Raw genomic sequence first — 18,295 nt, 5'->3', positions numbered from 1 at the left:
ACAGACAACGTAGAGAAAAAAACCAAGGATTTTCAATCAGTTACTACTCTACAATAGTCTTTCATCAGTTCCTATATAAAGGGAAGTTTCTCTTTCCATGCCATAGAGACTTCTCCACAAGAAAGAGTTATCCTGTGTCTTCAACTTCACAGTTGTAAAAAACAAGGTCCATTCTCCTAATAAATTTTAAAAGGTTTAATATAAACAAAAAGACAACAGGAGACAAAGATAATAAAGCAAAGGGTTGAAATGGCTGGGTGCTTGGCTCTCTGCCAAGAACACACATGGTGTCTTGGAAACACCCTTTATTTATTGTGCCACGTGGACTTTCATGCATATGTAAATTTTTTCAGGAAATGTTTTACATAGCCACTCCTTAGATCCGCCTTTTTAGAGGATGCTTATTTCTTAGTTTTGTGGTTTTATCTTCTCTCTTATTATCTTTTCATTTGGGCCTAGGCTTCTTCTTTCACAGGAAGTAAACATTGACAGCAGTGTTGAGTAGCCTGGGCCTCATTCTTCTGTTCACTAGAGGTTATCTTTCCTGTTGAAGTAAGACCTAAATCTAACATCCAAAATTCTTCTGACCTATGCTTAAATTCTAGCTTATAAGAGGAGAAAAAGAAAATTACATAGCAAAAGCTATTCTAACATTATACATATAACATTCATCTTAATACTTGCAAAAAGCCAATAGCACAATATATATTTATTACACAGTCAATTCGTCGCCCAAGGAAAGGAAAGTCTGTTTGCAGTATCAAAGTCCCTCCCATGTCTTGCAACTTTCCCAAACTGCTTTCATGGGCCATGTCACCTTTTGGGGTACTATTTCAAGGATGAGTTGCTCTATCATAAAAAAACAAAAGTTCTTTTATCTCTGGGAACAGAGGCTTCACTGCTTTTCTCCCTGGGGCAATGTTTCTCATCTCTCTAAAGCTCAAGAGCTCCCGCAGAGAGCAGTAACAACAGGTAGCAGCACAAGGAAGCCTCTTGCGGTTACCTTCTCTGAGATCCGGAGTCTCGGCTTCTGCTTTTCTTGCTCTTAAAGCAAGCGGAAAGCTTTTGCACTGCGTCTGGCGAGGAGAACGTGTGACAGGACAACGTATGTTTGTGCAGCCTGGCCCTGCCACTGACGCAAGCACGGATTTGCAGCACCCTATGCCACCCATGGTGTGACAGGTTTCTGTGCTGCGCATGTCATTTCTCTGCATCTGGGAGTGAAAGGGAAAGCGCAATTGTTGTCGCAGAGAGCAGCAGCAGCAGGGAGCAGCAGAAGGAAGTCGTGGCCGTACTTGTTCCACACGACAACTAGCGACTAATCAGCAAGAGTGCGACTGGCAGCTACGTTCCACTTGCATTCTGAATGTCTCGCGCGACAGATGCCTGTTAAACACCTTATTCGCTTGCCCGCAGCGCTCGCACTTTCCACCGCCCGCACCATGACCGGCACTCTCCTTCAGACACATATGGTACTTTAGCCGGTTGCCAAGATCTCCGGAAAGCAGCTTCTGCCGAAGGATGTTCGCCTTCTGCGGTTACCTTCTCCGAACTGCGGAGTCGCGCCTTCTGCCTTTCTTGCTCTTAATGCAAGCGGAAAGCTTTTGCACTGCATCTGGCGAGGTGAACTTGTGACAGGACAACGTATGTTTGTGCAGCTTACCTCTGCCACTGACGCAAGCACGGATTTGCAGCACCCTATGCCACCCATGGAGTGACAGCTTTCTGTGCTGCACAGGGCTTTCTCTGCGCCTGGGAGTGAAAGGGAAAGTGCAATTGTTGTCGCAGAGAGCAGCAGCAGTAGAAAGCAACAGAAGGAAGTCGTGGTCGTACCTGTTCCACACGACAACTAGCGACTAATCAGCAAGCGTGCGGGTGGCACCTACGTTCCACATGCAGTCTGAAAGTTTCGTGCGCCAGATGCCTGTTAAACACTTTATTCGCTTGCCCGCAGCGCACGCTCTTTCAACCGCCCGCTCGCTGACCGGCACAGTCCCACAGACACGCTTGGTTCAATTGCCGGTTGCCAAAAGCTCGGGAAAGCAGCTTCTGCCGAAGGATGTTCGCCTCTTGCGGTTACCTTCTCCGAGCTGCGGAGTCGCGGTGCCTGCATTTCTTGCTCTTAATGCAAGGTAAAAGGTTTGCACTACATCTGGCGAGGAGAACGTGTGACAGGACAGCACGTTTGTGCAGCTTACCTCTGCCACTGACACAAGCACGGATTTGCAGCACCCTATGCCACCCATGGTGTGACAGCTTTCTGTGCTGCACAGGGCTTTCTCTGCGTCTGGCAGTAAAAGGGAAAGTGCAATTGTTGTCGCAGAGAGCAGCAGCAGCAGTAGGGAGCAGCAGAAGGAAGTCGTGGTCGTACTTGTTCCACACGACAACTAGCGACTAATCAGCAAGCGTGCGAGTGGCACCTACGTTCCACTTGCATTCTGAATGTCTCGCGCGACAGATGCCTGTTAAACACCTTATTCGCCTGCCCGCAGCGCTCGCGCTTTCCACCGCCCGCTCGCTGACAGGCACAGTCCCACAGACACGCTTGGTTCAATTGCCGGTTGCCAAAAACTCGGGAAAGCAGCTTCTGCCGAAGGATGTTCGCCTCTTGCGGTTACCTTCTCCGAGCTGCGGAGTCGCGATGCCTGCATTTCTTGCTCTTAATGCAAGGTAAAAGGTTTGCACTACATCTGGCGAGGAGAACGTGTGACAGGACAGCACATGTTTGTGCAGCTTACCTCTGCCACTGACACAAGCACGGATTTGCAGCACACTATGCCACCCATGGTGTGACAGGTTTCTGTGCTGCGCATGTCATTTCTCTGCATCTGGGAGTGAAAGGGAAAGCGCAATTGTTGTCGCAGAGAGCAGCAGCAGCAGGGAGCAGCAGAAGGAAGTCGTGGCCGTACTTGTTCCACACGACAACTAGCGACTAATCAGCAAGAGTGCGACTGGCAGCTACGTTCCACTTGCATTCTGAATGTCTCGCGCGACAGATGCCTGTTAAACACCTTATTCGCTTGCCCGCAGCGCTCGCACTTTCCACCGCCCGCACCATGACCGGCACTCTCCTTCAGACACATATGGTACTTTAGCCGGTTGCCAAGATCTCCGGAAAGCAGCTTCTGCCGAAGGATGTTCGCCTCCTGCGGCTACCTTCTCCGAACTGCGGAGTCGCGCCTTCTGCCTTTCTTGCTCTTAATGCAAGCGGAAAGCTTTTGCACTGCATCTGGCGAGGTGAACTTGTGACAGGACAACGTATGTTTGTGCAGCTTACCTCTGCCACTGACGCAAGCACGGATTTGCAGCACCCTATGCCACCCATCGAGTGACAGCTTTCTGTGCTGCACAGGGCTTTCTCTGCGCCTGGGAGTGAAAGGGAAAGTGCAATTGTTGTCGCAGAGAGCAGCAGCAGTAGAAAGCAACAGAAGGAAGTCGTGGTCGTACCTGTTCCACACGACAACTAGCGACTAATCAGCAAGCGTGCGGGTGGCACCTACGTTCCACATGCAGTCTGAAAGTTTCGTGCGCCAGATGCCTGTTAAACACTTTATTCGCTTGCCCGCAGCGCACGCTCTTTCCACCGCCCGCTCGCTGACCGGCACAGTCCCACAGACACGCTTGGTTCAATTGCCGGTTGCCAAAAACTCGGGAAAGCAGCTTCTGCCGAAGGATGTTCGCCTCCTGCGGCTACCTTCTCCGAACTGCGGAGTCGCGGTGCCTGCATTTCATGCTCTTAATGCAAGCGGAAAGCTTTTGCACTGCGTCTGGCGAGGAGAACGTGTGACAGGACAGCACATGTTTGTGCAGCTTACCTCTGCCACTGACACAAGCACGGATTTGCAGCACCCTATGCCACCCATGGTGTGACAGCTTTCTGTGCTGCGCATGTCATTTCTCTGCATCTGGGAGTGAAAGGGAAAGCGCAATTGTTGTCGCAGAGAGCAGCAGCAGCAGGGAGCAGCAGAAGGAAGTCGTGGCCGTACTTGTTCCACACGACAACTAGCGACTAATCAGCAAGAGTGCGACTGGCAGCTACGTTCTACTTGCAGTCTGAATGTCTCGCGCTACAGATGCCTGTTAAACACCTTATTCGCTTGTCCGCAGCGCTCGCTCTTTCCACCGCCCGCTCGCGGACCGGCACAGTCCCACAGACACGCTTGGTTCAATTGCCGGTTGCCAAAAGCTCGGGAAAGCAGCTTCTGCCGAAGGATGTTCGCCTCTTGCGGTTACCTTCTCCGAGCTGCGGAGTCGCGATGCCTGCATTTCTTGCTCTTAATGCAAGGTAAAAGGTTTGCACTACATCTGGCGAGGAGAACGTGTGACAGGACAGCACATGTTTGTGCAGCTTACCTCTGCCACTGACACAAGCACGGATTTGCAGCACCCTATGCCACCCATGGTGTGACAGCTTTCTGTGCTGCGCATGTCATTTCTCTGCATCTGGGAGTGAAAGGGAAAGCGCAATTGTTGTCGCAGAGAGCAGCAGCAGCAGGGAGTAGCAGAAGGAAGTCGTGGCCGTACTTGTTCCACACGACAACTAGCGACTAATCAGCAAGAGTGCGACTGGCAGCTACGTTCTACTTGCAGTCTGAATGTCTCGCGCTACAGATGCCTGTTAAACACCTTATTCGCTTGCCCGCAGCGCTCGCTCTTTCCACCGCCCGCTCGCTAACCGGCACCGTCCCACAGACACACTTGGTTCAATTGCCGGCTGCCAAGATCTCCGGAAAGCAGCTTCTGCCGAAGGATGTTCGCCTTCTGCGGTTACCTTCTCCGAACTGCGGAGTCGCGGTGCCTGCATTTCATGCTCTTAATGCAAGCGGAAAGCTTTTGCACTGCGTCTGGCGAGGAGAACGTGTGACAGGACAACGTATGTTTGTGCAGCTTACCTCTGCCACTGACACAAGCACGGATTTGCAGCACCCTATGACACCCATGGTGTGTCACATGTTCACCTCGCCAGATGCAGTGCAAACGCTTTCCGCTTGCGTTAAGACCAAGAAAGGCAGAAGGGGCGACTCCGCAGTTCGGAGAAGGTAGCCGCAGGAGGCGAACATCCTTCGGCAGAAGCTGCTTTCCCGAGTTTTTGGCAACCGGCAATTGAACCAAGCGTGTCTGTGGGACTGTGCCGGTCAGCGAGCGGGCGGTGGAAAGAGCGAGCGCTGCGGGCAAGCGAATAAGGTGTTTAACAGGCATCTGGCGCACGAAACTTTCAGACTGCATGTGGAACGTAGGTGCCACCCGCACGCTTGCTGATTAGTCGCTAGTTGTCGTGTGGAACAGGTACGACCACGACTTCCTTCTGTTGCTTTCTACTGCTGCTGCTCTCTGCGACAACAATTGCACTTTCCCTTTCACTCCCAGGCGCAAGAAAGCCCTGTGCAGCACAGAAAGCTGTCACTCCATGGGTGGCATAGGGTGCTGCAAATCCGTGCTTGCGTCAGTGGCAGAGGTAAGCTGCACAAACATACGTTGTCCTGTCACACGTTCTCCTCGCCAGACGCAGTGCAAAAGCTTTCCGCTTGCATTAAGAGCAAGAAAGGCAGAAGGCGCGACTCCGCAGTTCGGAGAAGGTAACCGCAGAAGGCGAACATCCTTCGGCAGAAGCTGCTTTCCGGAGATCTTGGCAACCGGCTAAAGTACCATATGTGTCTGAAGGAGAGTGCCGGTCATGGTGCGGGCGGTGGAAAGTGCGAGCGCTGCGGGCAAGCGAATAAGGTGTTTAACAGGCATCTGTCGCGCGAGACATTCAGAATGCAAGTGGAACGTAGGTGCCACTCGCACGCTTGCTGATTAGTCGCTAGTTGTCGTGTGGAACAAGTACGACCACGACTTCCTCCTGCTGCTCCCTACTGCTGCTGCTGCTCTCTGCGACAACAATTGCACTTTCCCTTTTACTGCCAGACGCAGAGAAAGCCCTGTGCAGCACAGAAAGCTGTCACACCATGGGTGGCATAGGGTGCTGCAAATCCGTGCTTGTGTCAGTGGCAGGGGTAAGCTGCACAAACATGTGCTGTCCTGTCACACGTTCTCCTCGCCAGATGTAGTGCAAACCTTTTACCTTGCATTAAGAGCAAGAAATGCAGGCACCGCGACTCCGCAGCTCGGAGAAGGTAACCGCAAGAGGCGAACATCCTTCGGCAGAAGCTGCTTTCCCGAGCTTTTGGCAACCGGCAATTGAACCAAGCGTGTCTGTGGGACTGTGCCGGTCCGCGAGCGGGCGGTGGAAAGAGCGAGCGCTGCGGGCAAGCGAATAAGGTGTTTAACAGGCATCTGTCGCGCTAGACATTCAGACTGCAAGTGGAACGTAGCTGCCAGTCGCACTCTTGCTGATTAGTCGCTAGTTGTCGTGTGGAACAAGTACGGCCACGACTTCCTTCTGCTGCTCCCTGCTGCTGCTGCTCTCTGCGACAACAATTGCGCTTTCCCTTTCACTCCCAGATGCAGAGAAATGACATGCGCAGCACAGAAACCTGTCACACCATGGGTGGCATAGGGTGCTGCAAATCCGTGCTTGCGTCAGTGGCAGGGCCAGGCTGCACAAACATACGTTGTCCTGTCACACGTTCTCCTCGCCAGACGCAGTGCAAAAGCTTTCCGCTTTCTTTAAGAGCAAGAAAAGCAGAAGCCGAGACTCCGGATCTCAGAGAAGGTAACCGCAAGAGGCTTCCTTGTGCTGCTACCTGTTGTTACTGCTCTCTGCGGGAGCTCTTGAGCTTTAGAGAGATGAGAAACATTGCCCCAGGGAGAAAAGCAGTGAAGCCTCTGTTCCCAGAGATAAAAGAACTTTTGTTTTTTTATGATAGAGCAGCTCATCCTTGAAATAGTACCCCAAAAGGTGACATGGCCCATGAAAGCAGTTTGGGAAAGTTGCAAGACATGGGAGGGACTTTGATACTGCAAACAGACTTTCCTTTCCTTGGGCGACGAATTGACTGTGTAATAAATATATATTGTGCTATTGGCTTTTTGCAAGTATTAAGATGAATGTTATATGTATAATGTTAGAATAGCTTTTGCTATGTAATTTTCTTTTTCTCCTCTTATAAGCTAGAATTTAAGCATAGGTCAGAAGAATTTTGGATGTTAGATTTAGGTCTTACTTCAACAGGAAAGATAACCTCTAGTGAACAGAAGAATGAGGCCCAGGCTACTCAACACTGCTGTCAATGTTTACTTCCTGTGAAAGAAGAAGCCTAGGCCCAAATGAAAAGATAATAAGAGAGAAGATAAAACCACAAAACTAAGAAATAAGCATCCTCTAAAAAGGCGGATCTAAGGAGTGGCTATGTAAAACATTTCCTGAAAAAATTTACATATGCATGAAAGTCCACGTGGCACAATAAATAAAGGGTGTTTCCAAGACACCATGTGTGTTCTTGGCAGAGAGCCAAGCACCCAGCCATTTCAACCCTTTGCTTTATTATCTTTGTCTCCTGTTGTCTTTTTGTTTATATTAAACCTTTTAAAATTTATTAGGAGAATGGACCTTGTTTTTTACAACTGTGAAGTTGAAGACACAGGATAACTCTTTCTTGTGGAGAAGTCTCTATGGCATGGAAAGAGAAACTTCCCTTTATATAGGAACTGATGAAAGACTATTGTAGAGTAGTAACTGATTGAAAATCCTTGGTTTTTTTCTCTACGTTGTCTGTAGAAAAGCAAGGAGATTGTGGGGAAGGAAGGAGAAGGTTTTAATTTGATTCTTATTATTCTTTAATTTTGTTAATAGTTTTCTTCATACCTTTTAAGTTCTGAGCCTCTTTTGCCTTCCTCCGAGATTTGTATCTCGCAGCAGGAAATGAGTACATTCTTGTAGTAGGTACACTGGTGATTTTAGCTAGCACTAAACCCACCATATGTGGATGCTTTTGCAGAAACAAATTACAAACAAAAACCTGCAATCAGCCCAATCACCCAACAGTTTTTAATTCAAAATACAGAGCTACACTAATAGGAAGTGGCCTGATACAAGAAAATTAAAGGACAGGTACATAAAGGTTTAAATAGTAGCCACACTTCAGCATGCAAAGAGAGTACTCTGCGTTGTACTTTCACAACTGAAGAAGAGGAAGTAAAAAAAGAAACAAACAAAAAATTGGTGGGGTTAGACTCCACTTCCCTCCAGTATGCAGAAGTTTAAAAGTTGCTCTTCAGAAATTGAACTAGACAAAAAGACATGCATAGGATGTAAGACATCAATGAGGTAAGCAAGAGGTTTGACTGGCAACTTAGGAAAGAAACAAATATGTTTTGGAACGCCCGTGAATCCAAGTGGTGCTCCGACAGGATGTTTGATGCTACAGAGTTGGGAAGGGAGGACTCCTGTGCCAGTCTCCACAGGAGCCAGCAGAGCAGGCCATGAGCAAGGCACAGCCACCAGGACCAGCAGGGTAAAGGTCTTCACAGCCGGAGGAACAGGGGAGGTGGGGGATGTGAAAAATGAGGTTCACTCGCTTTATAAATTATAAAAGGTTTAATATAAACAAAAAGACCTTTAGGAGACAATGATAAGAAATCAAAGGGTAAAAAAGGGTCAGGTGCCTGTCTCTCTGCCAAGACCACACCTGGTGTCTTTGGAATGTTCCTTTTATCTATTTTTGCTGTAGAAGTTTAATGCATATTCCATCTTTTCCAAGAACTAGTTTGCATAGCCACTCCTTGGAGCCATCTTTTTAGAGCATGTATCGTAGAAGCTTGATTCCTTCTTTTCATAATTGTATTTGGGCTGGGGTTCCTTCCTCTGCAGGCGGTCAGTGCTGATAACAGTCTGGACCCCATCATCTTGTCCACTGGAAGTTATCTTGTTTTGTAACAGTCAGGACCTCGCTCTAACATTCAGAATTCTTCTCGACCTATACCTAAGCTTGCTAGCAGGAGAAAAAGACATAGCAAAAGCATATAACATATAACGTTCATCTTAATACTTGCGAAAAGCCAATATCACAATATGGATTTATAACAGTTAGACAGAAGAGCTTGGGGTCCTGTGTGATCCCCTTCTCCAGAGGGATGCCCAAACCACCAGCAGATGGCGGCGGGGAGGGGCAAGAGCAGGGGAAGAAGCAGGCGTGTAGCATTCTGGCTGGAGCTGGGCCGGCCAGCCGTGTCAGCAGCAGCCTGTGCCTGGAAGCAGCATTGCCGTGCTGGCTCAGCCTGCACCCTTCCGGGATGCTGCCTGCACTGCGGAAAGAGAAACTAAAGCCATGCTCCAGCTCCCCAAATGTCGAGAAAATGGAAAAGGGAGTTGGAGTCCGGAGCTGTGTGGAGAGCCCCGGCGGCCCCACCCCACTTGCAGCAGCGCCAGGAACACCGTGAGGCACCGCACACCCCTGCCACTACAAAGGCCTCCTCCATCTCCATCTCCGTCCCCAGCAGGAGTAGAGCCACATCTGTGTTACCCCGCCCCGCCAGTAAAGCGCTCATACACAGTGGGCAGAGCCAGCCTCTGCACAGCCTGAAGCACCCATTTCTTTACTGTAAAACAGGTGAGCCCAAACAGCTAGGGAGTGAGGTGAGCAGAGTGAGAAGCAGCAGCATCAGGCAGTGGGGAAAGCCTTTGCCCCTGGTCCAGAGACAAAGGGCTGCCAAGAGAGGAAGTTGGTCCAGGCAGGATGCACGGGTATATGGCCACATCTCTCCATCAAACACGTTCCAAAGGGGAGCTGTGAGAGACACCCCTGAGAAGAGCAGAACAGCTTGGTAACTGATCCATCATCGTTTCAACAAGGGAGAAGTTTTCCTTCTTTCTCATGACCTCGATTTTAAGAGAAGCATTGCTTTTCATCAAGATTTAATTTAGACTAGATAATTACAGGCCTCTGCCAAAGGTTTGTTTTGCTCAATAGCCTTCTCCAAAGGCTAGGAGATTATCCTGTCAATTCAATGATCACTTTGAACTACTGCTAGTGTGGGGGGCAAGGAACTGGCAAACAGATGAGTGCTGGCACTCCCCTGGAAAGCTTCATACTAGGCCAGGCACTTCCCCTCATAGTGAGAGAAATGTATCTCCCAGACACCCTTTCCTGTTTTCTGTTAAACTGTTGCACCCCATTGGTGCATTGTCATTCCACCCTGCTACTTGTATCTAAGTTTCCCCCGCCCCTCTCCTTCCCTATATATACTGTGGTTTTTCCCCAGTTGAAGAGAGCTGCTGTCACTGGCTCCCTTCACTGAGGACTGTGTTATAATAAAGGCCATTTCTTGGTGGAATGCCATACAGCGCTCTAATCGCTCTCTCCGCGTCGTCTGCAAGCTGCCGTTGAGCTGAGATCACTCGCCGGGCAAGGGACGTGCCCGTGCCCCTGAGCTGTCCTTTTCAGGACAGCTTCTTCAGAGTAGTCGTGGCACTCCCTGCCATCGACCCCATCACGGCAGGTGACGCCCAACATGGGGCATCTGAAGAGCCCCGGAAGAAGCGTCCGCCTGCAGTTTTAACTGCAGAGTGTGTTGCTGTTGGAGCTGCCACCCCTTGAGGAGAACCTCTCGCATTCTAGCAAGAGGCAATCTGAAGGGCTGCGACTGGGACTCTCGTTGAGCATCTGGGGCCAAGAAGACAGAAGACAGAAGAGCCCCTGAGGACCGGCCACCAGATGACCACCTGCCCACCACCTTTCCATTGGCTCCATTGGCATCGGCCGAAGAAAAGTTGTAAATTTATACTCTCAAGGGTTTTTTTGGCCTTTCTTATTTCAGTTTGCATTTCGCTGCTGGGTGGGGAGTGAAAAGGATGGGGAATCAGTTTTCTAGACCCAAGCTGAGCCCTCTTGAGAGAGATTTTTACCTCCAAGTTGTGGGCACCCTTAATGCGGGAAATTTTAAGTTTTCAAAAGAGGAATTGGAGAGATCTATTCATTAGATTTTTAAGCATTTTAAAGTTGATTCTAATTCTGTTTAGTTGGGAGATTTTTGGGACAATGTGGAGAGAAAGTTGTACATGGTTCAAGCGGATGGAGATTTTTTTGTTGCTAAGCTTTTTCCTTTGTTTCAAACTATTATTCTTTCATTTGAGAAAGAGGGGAAAAATGTTGAGGGTGTTTGGAATCCCCAGTTAAAACCCCCATCCCCATTAACCTCTCCGAGTGTCCTTAAACCCTCTTCCTTATCTGAGGGGCAGTTGGTGGCTGGACGTAGCCACCAGGCACAGGGTTGCTTCCGTCTCTCTAACACCCCCCCACCTCCTCTCTACCCTTGCCAGGATGGTACTGGCCATGCCCTTCTGGGTCTTTCCTCTACCTTCCTCCCTATGCTTACATACCCAGTTATATCCCCCACGGTTCATGATAATGCTAAAGATGGCGCTGGCAACATGGCCAGCCCTGCCGTCTTGTCTCCCTCACACGCCAGTTTTCCTGCCCTTGTACCTCAAAATGGCCACTTTCCCGCCTCTACCCCTTCTCTTCCTGCCACGCCCTGCTCCTCCTCCCTTTCCACTGCGTCGTTGGGTGTAACCGCGTTAGGCCTTTCCCCATCCACCGGGAAACTCCTCCCCGTTGTGGACCCCAGTCATGCCCCTTCCTACCAGAGCTCCACTCCCGATGTCACTCCAACCTCCAGTCCTCCCAACATGAGGACTGGAAGTCAGAATGGCGGCAACCGGAAGGAAGCCATCTTGGCTTCTTCAGATGCTCACAAGCAAGCCAGTACCGGTTGCCGGAAACAGCCATGCACTGTCATCAAGAGCCCCCCCATCCCCACCAGGAGATGAGAGCAGTGAGCCCTCATATTCAGAATCTGAATGTGAAGACCACTGGGCCGAGGTACAAAGGGAAGCCACGCGGGCAGGAGACTCAGCCCTGTCTAAAACAATATTAGCTTTCCCTGTGGTATATAAGAAGAACAGGGCAGGGGCACTCATAAATGTATGGGAGTCCCTAGACTACAGGGATTTGCAGGTGCTGTGCAGCCACTGAGGAGCATAGTCAAGGCTCTCATTTTTTTAAACACTTACTGGAAGCCACCTTTGCAGCCCATGTCATGGTGTCCCATGACATTAAAAATATTATGAACTGTCTTCTCTCCCCATCAGAATATATGCTGTGGGAAAGGCAGTGGAAGAAACATTTTAAGCAATTGGCAGACGCATCATATATGAAAGATGCCAACAAACCTAATTTAACACTAGAGCAGTTGGCAGGAGAAAGTGACTTCTAGAAACCATGGGAACAGGCCTGAGAACTGCCTGAGGCAGCTCTCTGTGATAGATAGAAACTCTTTTGTTCGCCTAAATATATAGATATGATAGAATGCTTTGCGAAATTGTACTTTAGATATAAAGTTGAGAAGGGGCTGAAGGCCACTAACTTGCTGAAGCTGGCATAATTAATAACAGACTAGCAGAAATTCCTGGAACACTAGGACAAGATAAACCTTGAGAGAGAAACAGTGAGAAAAGGTCAGTGGAGTAGGAGTGAGGAAGACTTGGAGCCTCCCTTCTACGACCACAAGAGGGCAGAGAAAGATCATCTAATGACCAGAGACACATGTGCAGAAACGCCAGAGGAAAGCCACATCATCAGGAGGCCGAAACGAATAAAAGAACAAACACGGAAGCGGGAAGCGCGGCAGCTCCGTGGGAAGAGGTTTTTCCTCCTCCTCCCTGCCGCCCGGCGCCGACTTTGCTTATTGCTGGCTTGCTATAATTAATAAAACCTTTCCTTATATATTTCTTTCTAGTGTATTCATAACAAATTTGGTCCCGTGACTCGGATGCAATCTGCAGGACGGATACTCGGCACCACCGGTGGGCGCCCCCGCTTTAATATTTAGCGGTCCGGAGGACCGGTTCCTGCCTCAGTTGCACCGACGAACCTAAAAGATCTAAGCAATAAGCAAAAGGGAGACCGGTCGACCCCTTAAAATCTGTGCACAGAGTCCGGACGAAGACGCAGGACGCGTGAGTATTACGGGAACCGTTCGGTCGGGGTCGGGATCCCGGATTGTGGCGAGTGGGGTGTGTGTGAGAGGGGGACTGGTCGACGGATTCCCCAAGCGAGTTCGGGCCCTTCAGTAGTGCGGTTCCCATTAGCCCGCGAGGGCGTGGGCCACAAACAAGGGGAAGCGAAAGCGGCTGTGTGATTGAAGGCACTCCGGAAGAATGGGGCAGGGGAGAAGCAAGCACCCTGTATCTATTAAACTTCCACCCGTACCTAGAGATAGTCCGTTGGGTTTTATATTAGAGAATTGGGAGCATTTCCCAGGAACAGAAAATAAGGATAAGGCAAAAATGATTCATTATTGTGTAGAAATACAGGGAGGAAAGGAAATTTCAAGGAATGTATTTTGGCCTGTATTTGGATCAACTGAAGATTGGGTTAAACAAAAATTAAATTCATGGGTAAGAACAAAGATTCCCTTTAACCCAGAGGAAAGTGCTTATGCAGAGATCCGGGTAGTAAATCCTGAGGCTTTTATATTTAGGTTGACAGAGAATTCGGGGGAGGGGAAGGGAAAGAAAAAGAAACCTCGAAAAGAAGATGCTTTGATAATCCCCCCCCCTCCATTTGTACCACCACCACCACCACCACGAGCCCCTCCCCCTCCGAATCCCGAGGAGGAGGATTTAGACATGCCAGAGGTGGGGCCTATTACCAGGAATAGATTCAGAAGGAGACAGGAGAACCTATTCCCATTGAGAGAGATGCCAATGGGTGGCCCCCAAGCTGGAATAGGATTTATATCTGTCCCCCTTAGTTCGGGGGATGTCAGAGATTTTAAAAAGGAGATGGGGCATTTATTGGAAGATCCATTGGGGGTTGCAGAAAGAGTTGATCAATTCTTAGGACCTAATATATACACCTGGGAAGAATTACAATCTATTTTGAGTATTTTATTTACGGCAGAAGAGAGAAACATGATTAGAAGGGAAGGAATGCGCATCTGGGATGCTCAGCATGCCCAGGGACCACTGGCAGATGTAAAATGGCCCCTTTCAAAATCCCCATTGGGATCATCAGAATCCAGCCCATAGAGTACACATGCAGGATTTAAGAACTATTATAATTCAGGGAATTAGGGAGGCAGTCCCAAGGGGTCATAATATTAATAAAGCATTTAAGGAGAGGCAAAAGAAGGATGAAACTCCTACAGAATGGTTAGAAAGACTAAGAAAGAATTTTCAATTATATTCTGGAATGGATCCAGATACCCAACTGGGACAAGCACTGCTTAAAGCACAATTTGTGGCAAAAGCCTGGGAGGATATTTGGAGGAAGATAGAAAAATTGGATGGGTGGCAAGATAGAAGTTTGGATGAACTTTTGAGAGAAGCACAAAAAGTGTATGTTAGAAGAGAAGAGGAGGCTCAGAAGAGGCAGACTAAAATGATGGCGGCTGCTGTAAGAGAGAGTAGGGATCAAACCTGGAAAGGGAAACAACAGAGACCAATGAGAGATTCAAAAGAAAAACAAAACGCTAAAACTTGTTTTTACTGTGGAAAGAAAGGACATTTTAAAAGAGAATGTAGGGTAAGGATCCAGGATGAAAAGATGTTCAAAGAAGACTAGGGAGGTCAGGGGCTCTTTTTTTTAGGGACCCAAGACCACCCTAAAGAGCCCTTGATAAAGCTAAAAGTGGGTCCCCAGCACCAAGAAATAACATTCTTGGTGGATACTGGAGCTGAGAGATCAACCATTCAGTTTTTACCTACAGGATGTAGTATATCTAAAGAAACTGCCACGGTAGTGGGAGCAAAGGGGGAACCCTTTGAAGTGGGGGTTATTAAAGATGTGATAATAGAATCAGAGTCAAAAATTGGGGTGGGAAATTTTTTTATTAGTACCAGAAGCAGATTATAATTTGTTGGGACGAGATTTAATTATTGAATTGGGAATACATTTAGATGTAGTTGATAAGGAGTGGAAAATAAGATTATGTCCTTTAAGAATAGAAGATGAAGAAAAAATAAACCCAGAAGTGTGGTATACACCTGAGAGTGTGGGACAGCTGAAGATAACCCCATTCTCGGTTACTATTAAAAACCCAGAAATTCCAGTCAGAATAAAACAATATCCCTTGTCACCTGAGGGACGAAGAGGGTTGAAACCAGAAATTGACAGATTGTTAAGCAAGGGACTATTAGAACCATGTATGTCACCTTTTAACACACCCATACTGCCAGTAAAGAAGCCAGATGGGACATAACGTTTGGTACAAGATTTAAGAGAAATTAACAAACGCACAGTAGCACGGTTCCCCGTAGTTGCAAATTCGTACACGTTATTAAGTAAGTTGGGGCCTGACAGTTTGTGGTACAGTGTTATAGATTCAAAAGATGCATTCTGGGCCTGTCCTCTTGATGAGGCTAGTCGAGATTATTTCGCTTTTGAATGGGAAGATCCAGATACGGGGAGGAGACAACAACTGAGATGGACGGTATTACCCCAGGGATTCACCGAATCCCCCAATTTATTTGGGCAAGCATTAGAACAGATTTTACAGGATTATCAGATAGACCCAAGAGTGACCTTGATACAATATGTGGATGGCTTGCTTTTAGCTGGGAAAGAGGAAGAAGACGTAAAGAGAGAGAGTATTAAGTTGTTAAATTTTCTGGGTTTAAAGGGATTGAAAGTATCCAAGGCAAAGCTCCAATTCGTTGAAAAAGAGGTAAGATATTTAGGTCATTACCTTAAAGAAGGAAAAAAAAAAGATCCTGAAAGAGTACAAGGAATTTTATCATTACCAATTCCAAAAAATAAAAGACAGATACGTCAAATCTTGGGATTAACAGGATACTGTAGACAGTGGATTGAAAATTATAGTAGCAAAGTTACATTTTTATATCATAAATTGACACAAGAGGGATTAATGAAATGGAGTTTAGAAGATACAGAAAAATTCCGGGAGCTAAAAGAAAGTTTAATTCATGCTCCTGTCTTGAGTCTCCCAGATTTAAGGAGACCTTTTTATTTGTTTGTAAATGTGGAAGATGGAATTGCCTTCGGAGTTTTGACTCGGGAGTGGGCAGGGAGAAAGAAGCCGATAGGGTATCTATCAAAGATCTTGGACCCCGTGAGTAAGGGCTGGCCAACTTGTTTGCAAGCAGTAGCAGGATGTGCCCTGCTGGTGGAGGAAGCTAGGAAAATCACCTTTAATAGCAATTTGAAGGTAATGTTCCCCCATAATATTCGGGGTGTGTTACAACAAAAGGCGGATAAGTGGATTTCAGATGCTAGACTTCTAAAATATGAAGGAATTTTAGTTGAGGCCCCAAACTTAATATTAGAAACCACCACTTTACAAAATCCGGCTGCATTTTTGTATGGAGAACCCGAAGGCGAATCCCTGACACATGACTGTATAACTACAATTGAGGAACAAACCAAAATTAGACCTCATTTGGAAGCAGAGGAATTAGAAAGCGGAGAAAAGTTGTTTGTGGATGGGTCCTCCAGAGTAATAGAAGGAAAGAGGAAAACAGGCTATGCCATTGTACGAGGACCTGATTTGCAAGTCCTAGAATCAGGTCCATTAGACAAATCTTGGTCAGCCCAAGCTTGTGAATTGTATGCAGTATTAAGGGCATTGGAATTATTAGAAGGAAAGGAGGGGACAATATATACAGATTCCAGATATAGTTATGGAGTGGTGCATACGTTTGGTAAACTGTGGGAAGAAAGAGGTTTAATAAATTCCCAAGGGAAAGATTTAGTCCATCAAAAACTCATAATTGCAGTATTAAAAGCCCTGAGAGGGCCCAAAAAGTTGGCAGTGGTTCATTTGAAAGGACATCAGACGGGAATGGACTTGAGGAGTAGGGGAAATAATGCCGCAGATCAGGAGGCAAAACGGGTGGCATTACGGACAATGGTCCTAAAAGAAAAAGGGGGGCATGAAGAAATTATGGAACATAAGGATAGTGATTTAAGAAGTAAATTTACTGAGGAAGAGAGATTAAAACTCCCAGAGACAGGAGCGATAGAAAACTCAGAGGGGAGATGGTTCCTTCCAGATGGCCGAGAAGTACTACCAAAAGCCATAGCTCAGAGAATATTAGAAAAAATGCATCAAAGGACACATTGGGGAGCACAAGGACTAATCGATTATTTTGCAGCAAAGTATATGAGCACAGGTATTCGAGACTTAGCTAAGCAAATTACTAGAAGCTGCCTCCCATGTTTAAAAACAAATAGAAAGAATCTCAGAAAATTACCTTATGGAGGGAGACCCTTAGCAAAAAGACCTTTTGCAAATATTCAGATTGACTTTGCAGAACTACCAAAGGTAGGGAGACTTAAATATCTCCTGGTCCTAGTGGATCATCTCACCCATTTTGTAAAAGCTTTCCCTACATCTAGGGAAACTTCACGAACAGTTGTAAAGGTGTTATTGGAAGAAATAATTTCCAGATATGGGGTACCAGAGACAATAGACTCTGACAAAAGTCCCCATTTTACATCAAAAATAACTCAGGAGGTGTCGGAGGCATTAGGAATAAAGTGGGAACAACACACCCCTTGGCACCCTCCAAGTTCTGGGAGAGTAGAAAGAATGAATGGAGAAATAAAAAAACAACTTACTAAGCTAGTAATGGAAACAAAACTATCATGGGTCAAATGTGTTCCATTAGCCTTTCTGAATATTCGAACTCAGCCAAGGGCAGATTTGGGAATTTCCCCTTTTGAGATGTTATATGGTATGCCTTATAATATAGAAGAAGTTCAAACACATCCAAATGTAAGTGATCAGTATATCAATAAGTACTTAATAAAATTAATGAAGTATAAGAAGGCATTGTGGGAAAAAGGAATGCTAGCTCAAAGACCACCATTGGATTTTATATTACACCAAGTACAACCCGGAGATTGGGTGTTGATAAGAAGTTGGAAAGAGAACCCCCTCACACCAAAGTGGGAAGGACCGTATCAAGTCCTGCTAACAACTGATTCTGCAATCCGAACTGCGGAGAAGGGATGGACACATGCCAGTCGAATTAAGGGACCTGTGGAGCCACCAAAAACTAATAACTGGGAAGTGGTTAGCCCGGCTGGGGACCTGAGACTTAAAATATCCTGAAAAAAAAAAAAAAAAAAAAAAAAATCTGAAAATTATTAATCTGCTTAGAAACTTATGAATAGTAAACTCCATAAAGGCTTTTATATAGAATATAAGATACCCCCATCTAGTAGGGAGGAAATATATAATAGTAATGTTAAAATAGGTTGTGCTGTATGCCAGAATTGTTACCCTTTTGTTTGTTTTAAAAGTATAGTATGTGAAGAACATTGGTGGACCCACTGTCATAGAGGCTACCCACCGAGAGGGGTGTGTAGATTTTGCTACATTGCCCAGA

At 47.0% G+C, this 18,295-nt stretch overlaps 1 protein-coding gene across 1 annotated transcript; it reads left to right on the top strand.

The window, feature by feature from the left end:
• The first annotated feature begins 15,810 nt into the window (after positions 1-15,810).
• Positions 15,811-18,018, top strand: LOC147654482 (protein NYNRIN-like). The gene has a single exon (XM_086883803.1). It carries the CDS (start codon positions 15,811-15,813, stop codon positions 18,016-18,018), a length of 2,208 nt encoding a protein of 735 aa, XP_086739929.1.
• The last annotated feature ends 277 nt before the right edge of the window (positions 18,019-18,295 follow it).

This window comes from Cyanistes caeruleus, chromosome 3 (genome assembly GCF_971803275.1).
Source record: "Cyanistes caeruleus chromosome 3, bCyaCae1.hap1.1, whole genome shotgun sequence".
Taxonomy (NCBI): domain Eukaryota; kingdom Metazoa; phylum Chordata; class Aves; order Passeriformes; family Paridae; genus Cyanistes; species Cyanistes caeruleus.
Note: the sequence above shows the minus strand (reverse complement) of the source record. Positions and strands in the feature narration are given on the sequence as shown.

What these genes read in the sequence shown, in the direction of transcription:
- LOC147654482 (XM_086883803.1), top strand. Translation starts at nt 15,811, where the DNA reads ATGAAATGGAGTTTAGAAGATACAGAAAAATTCCGGGAGCTAAAAGAA.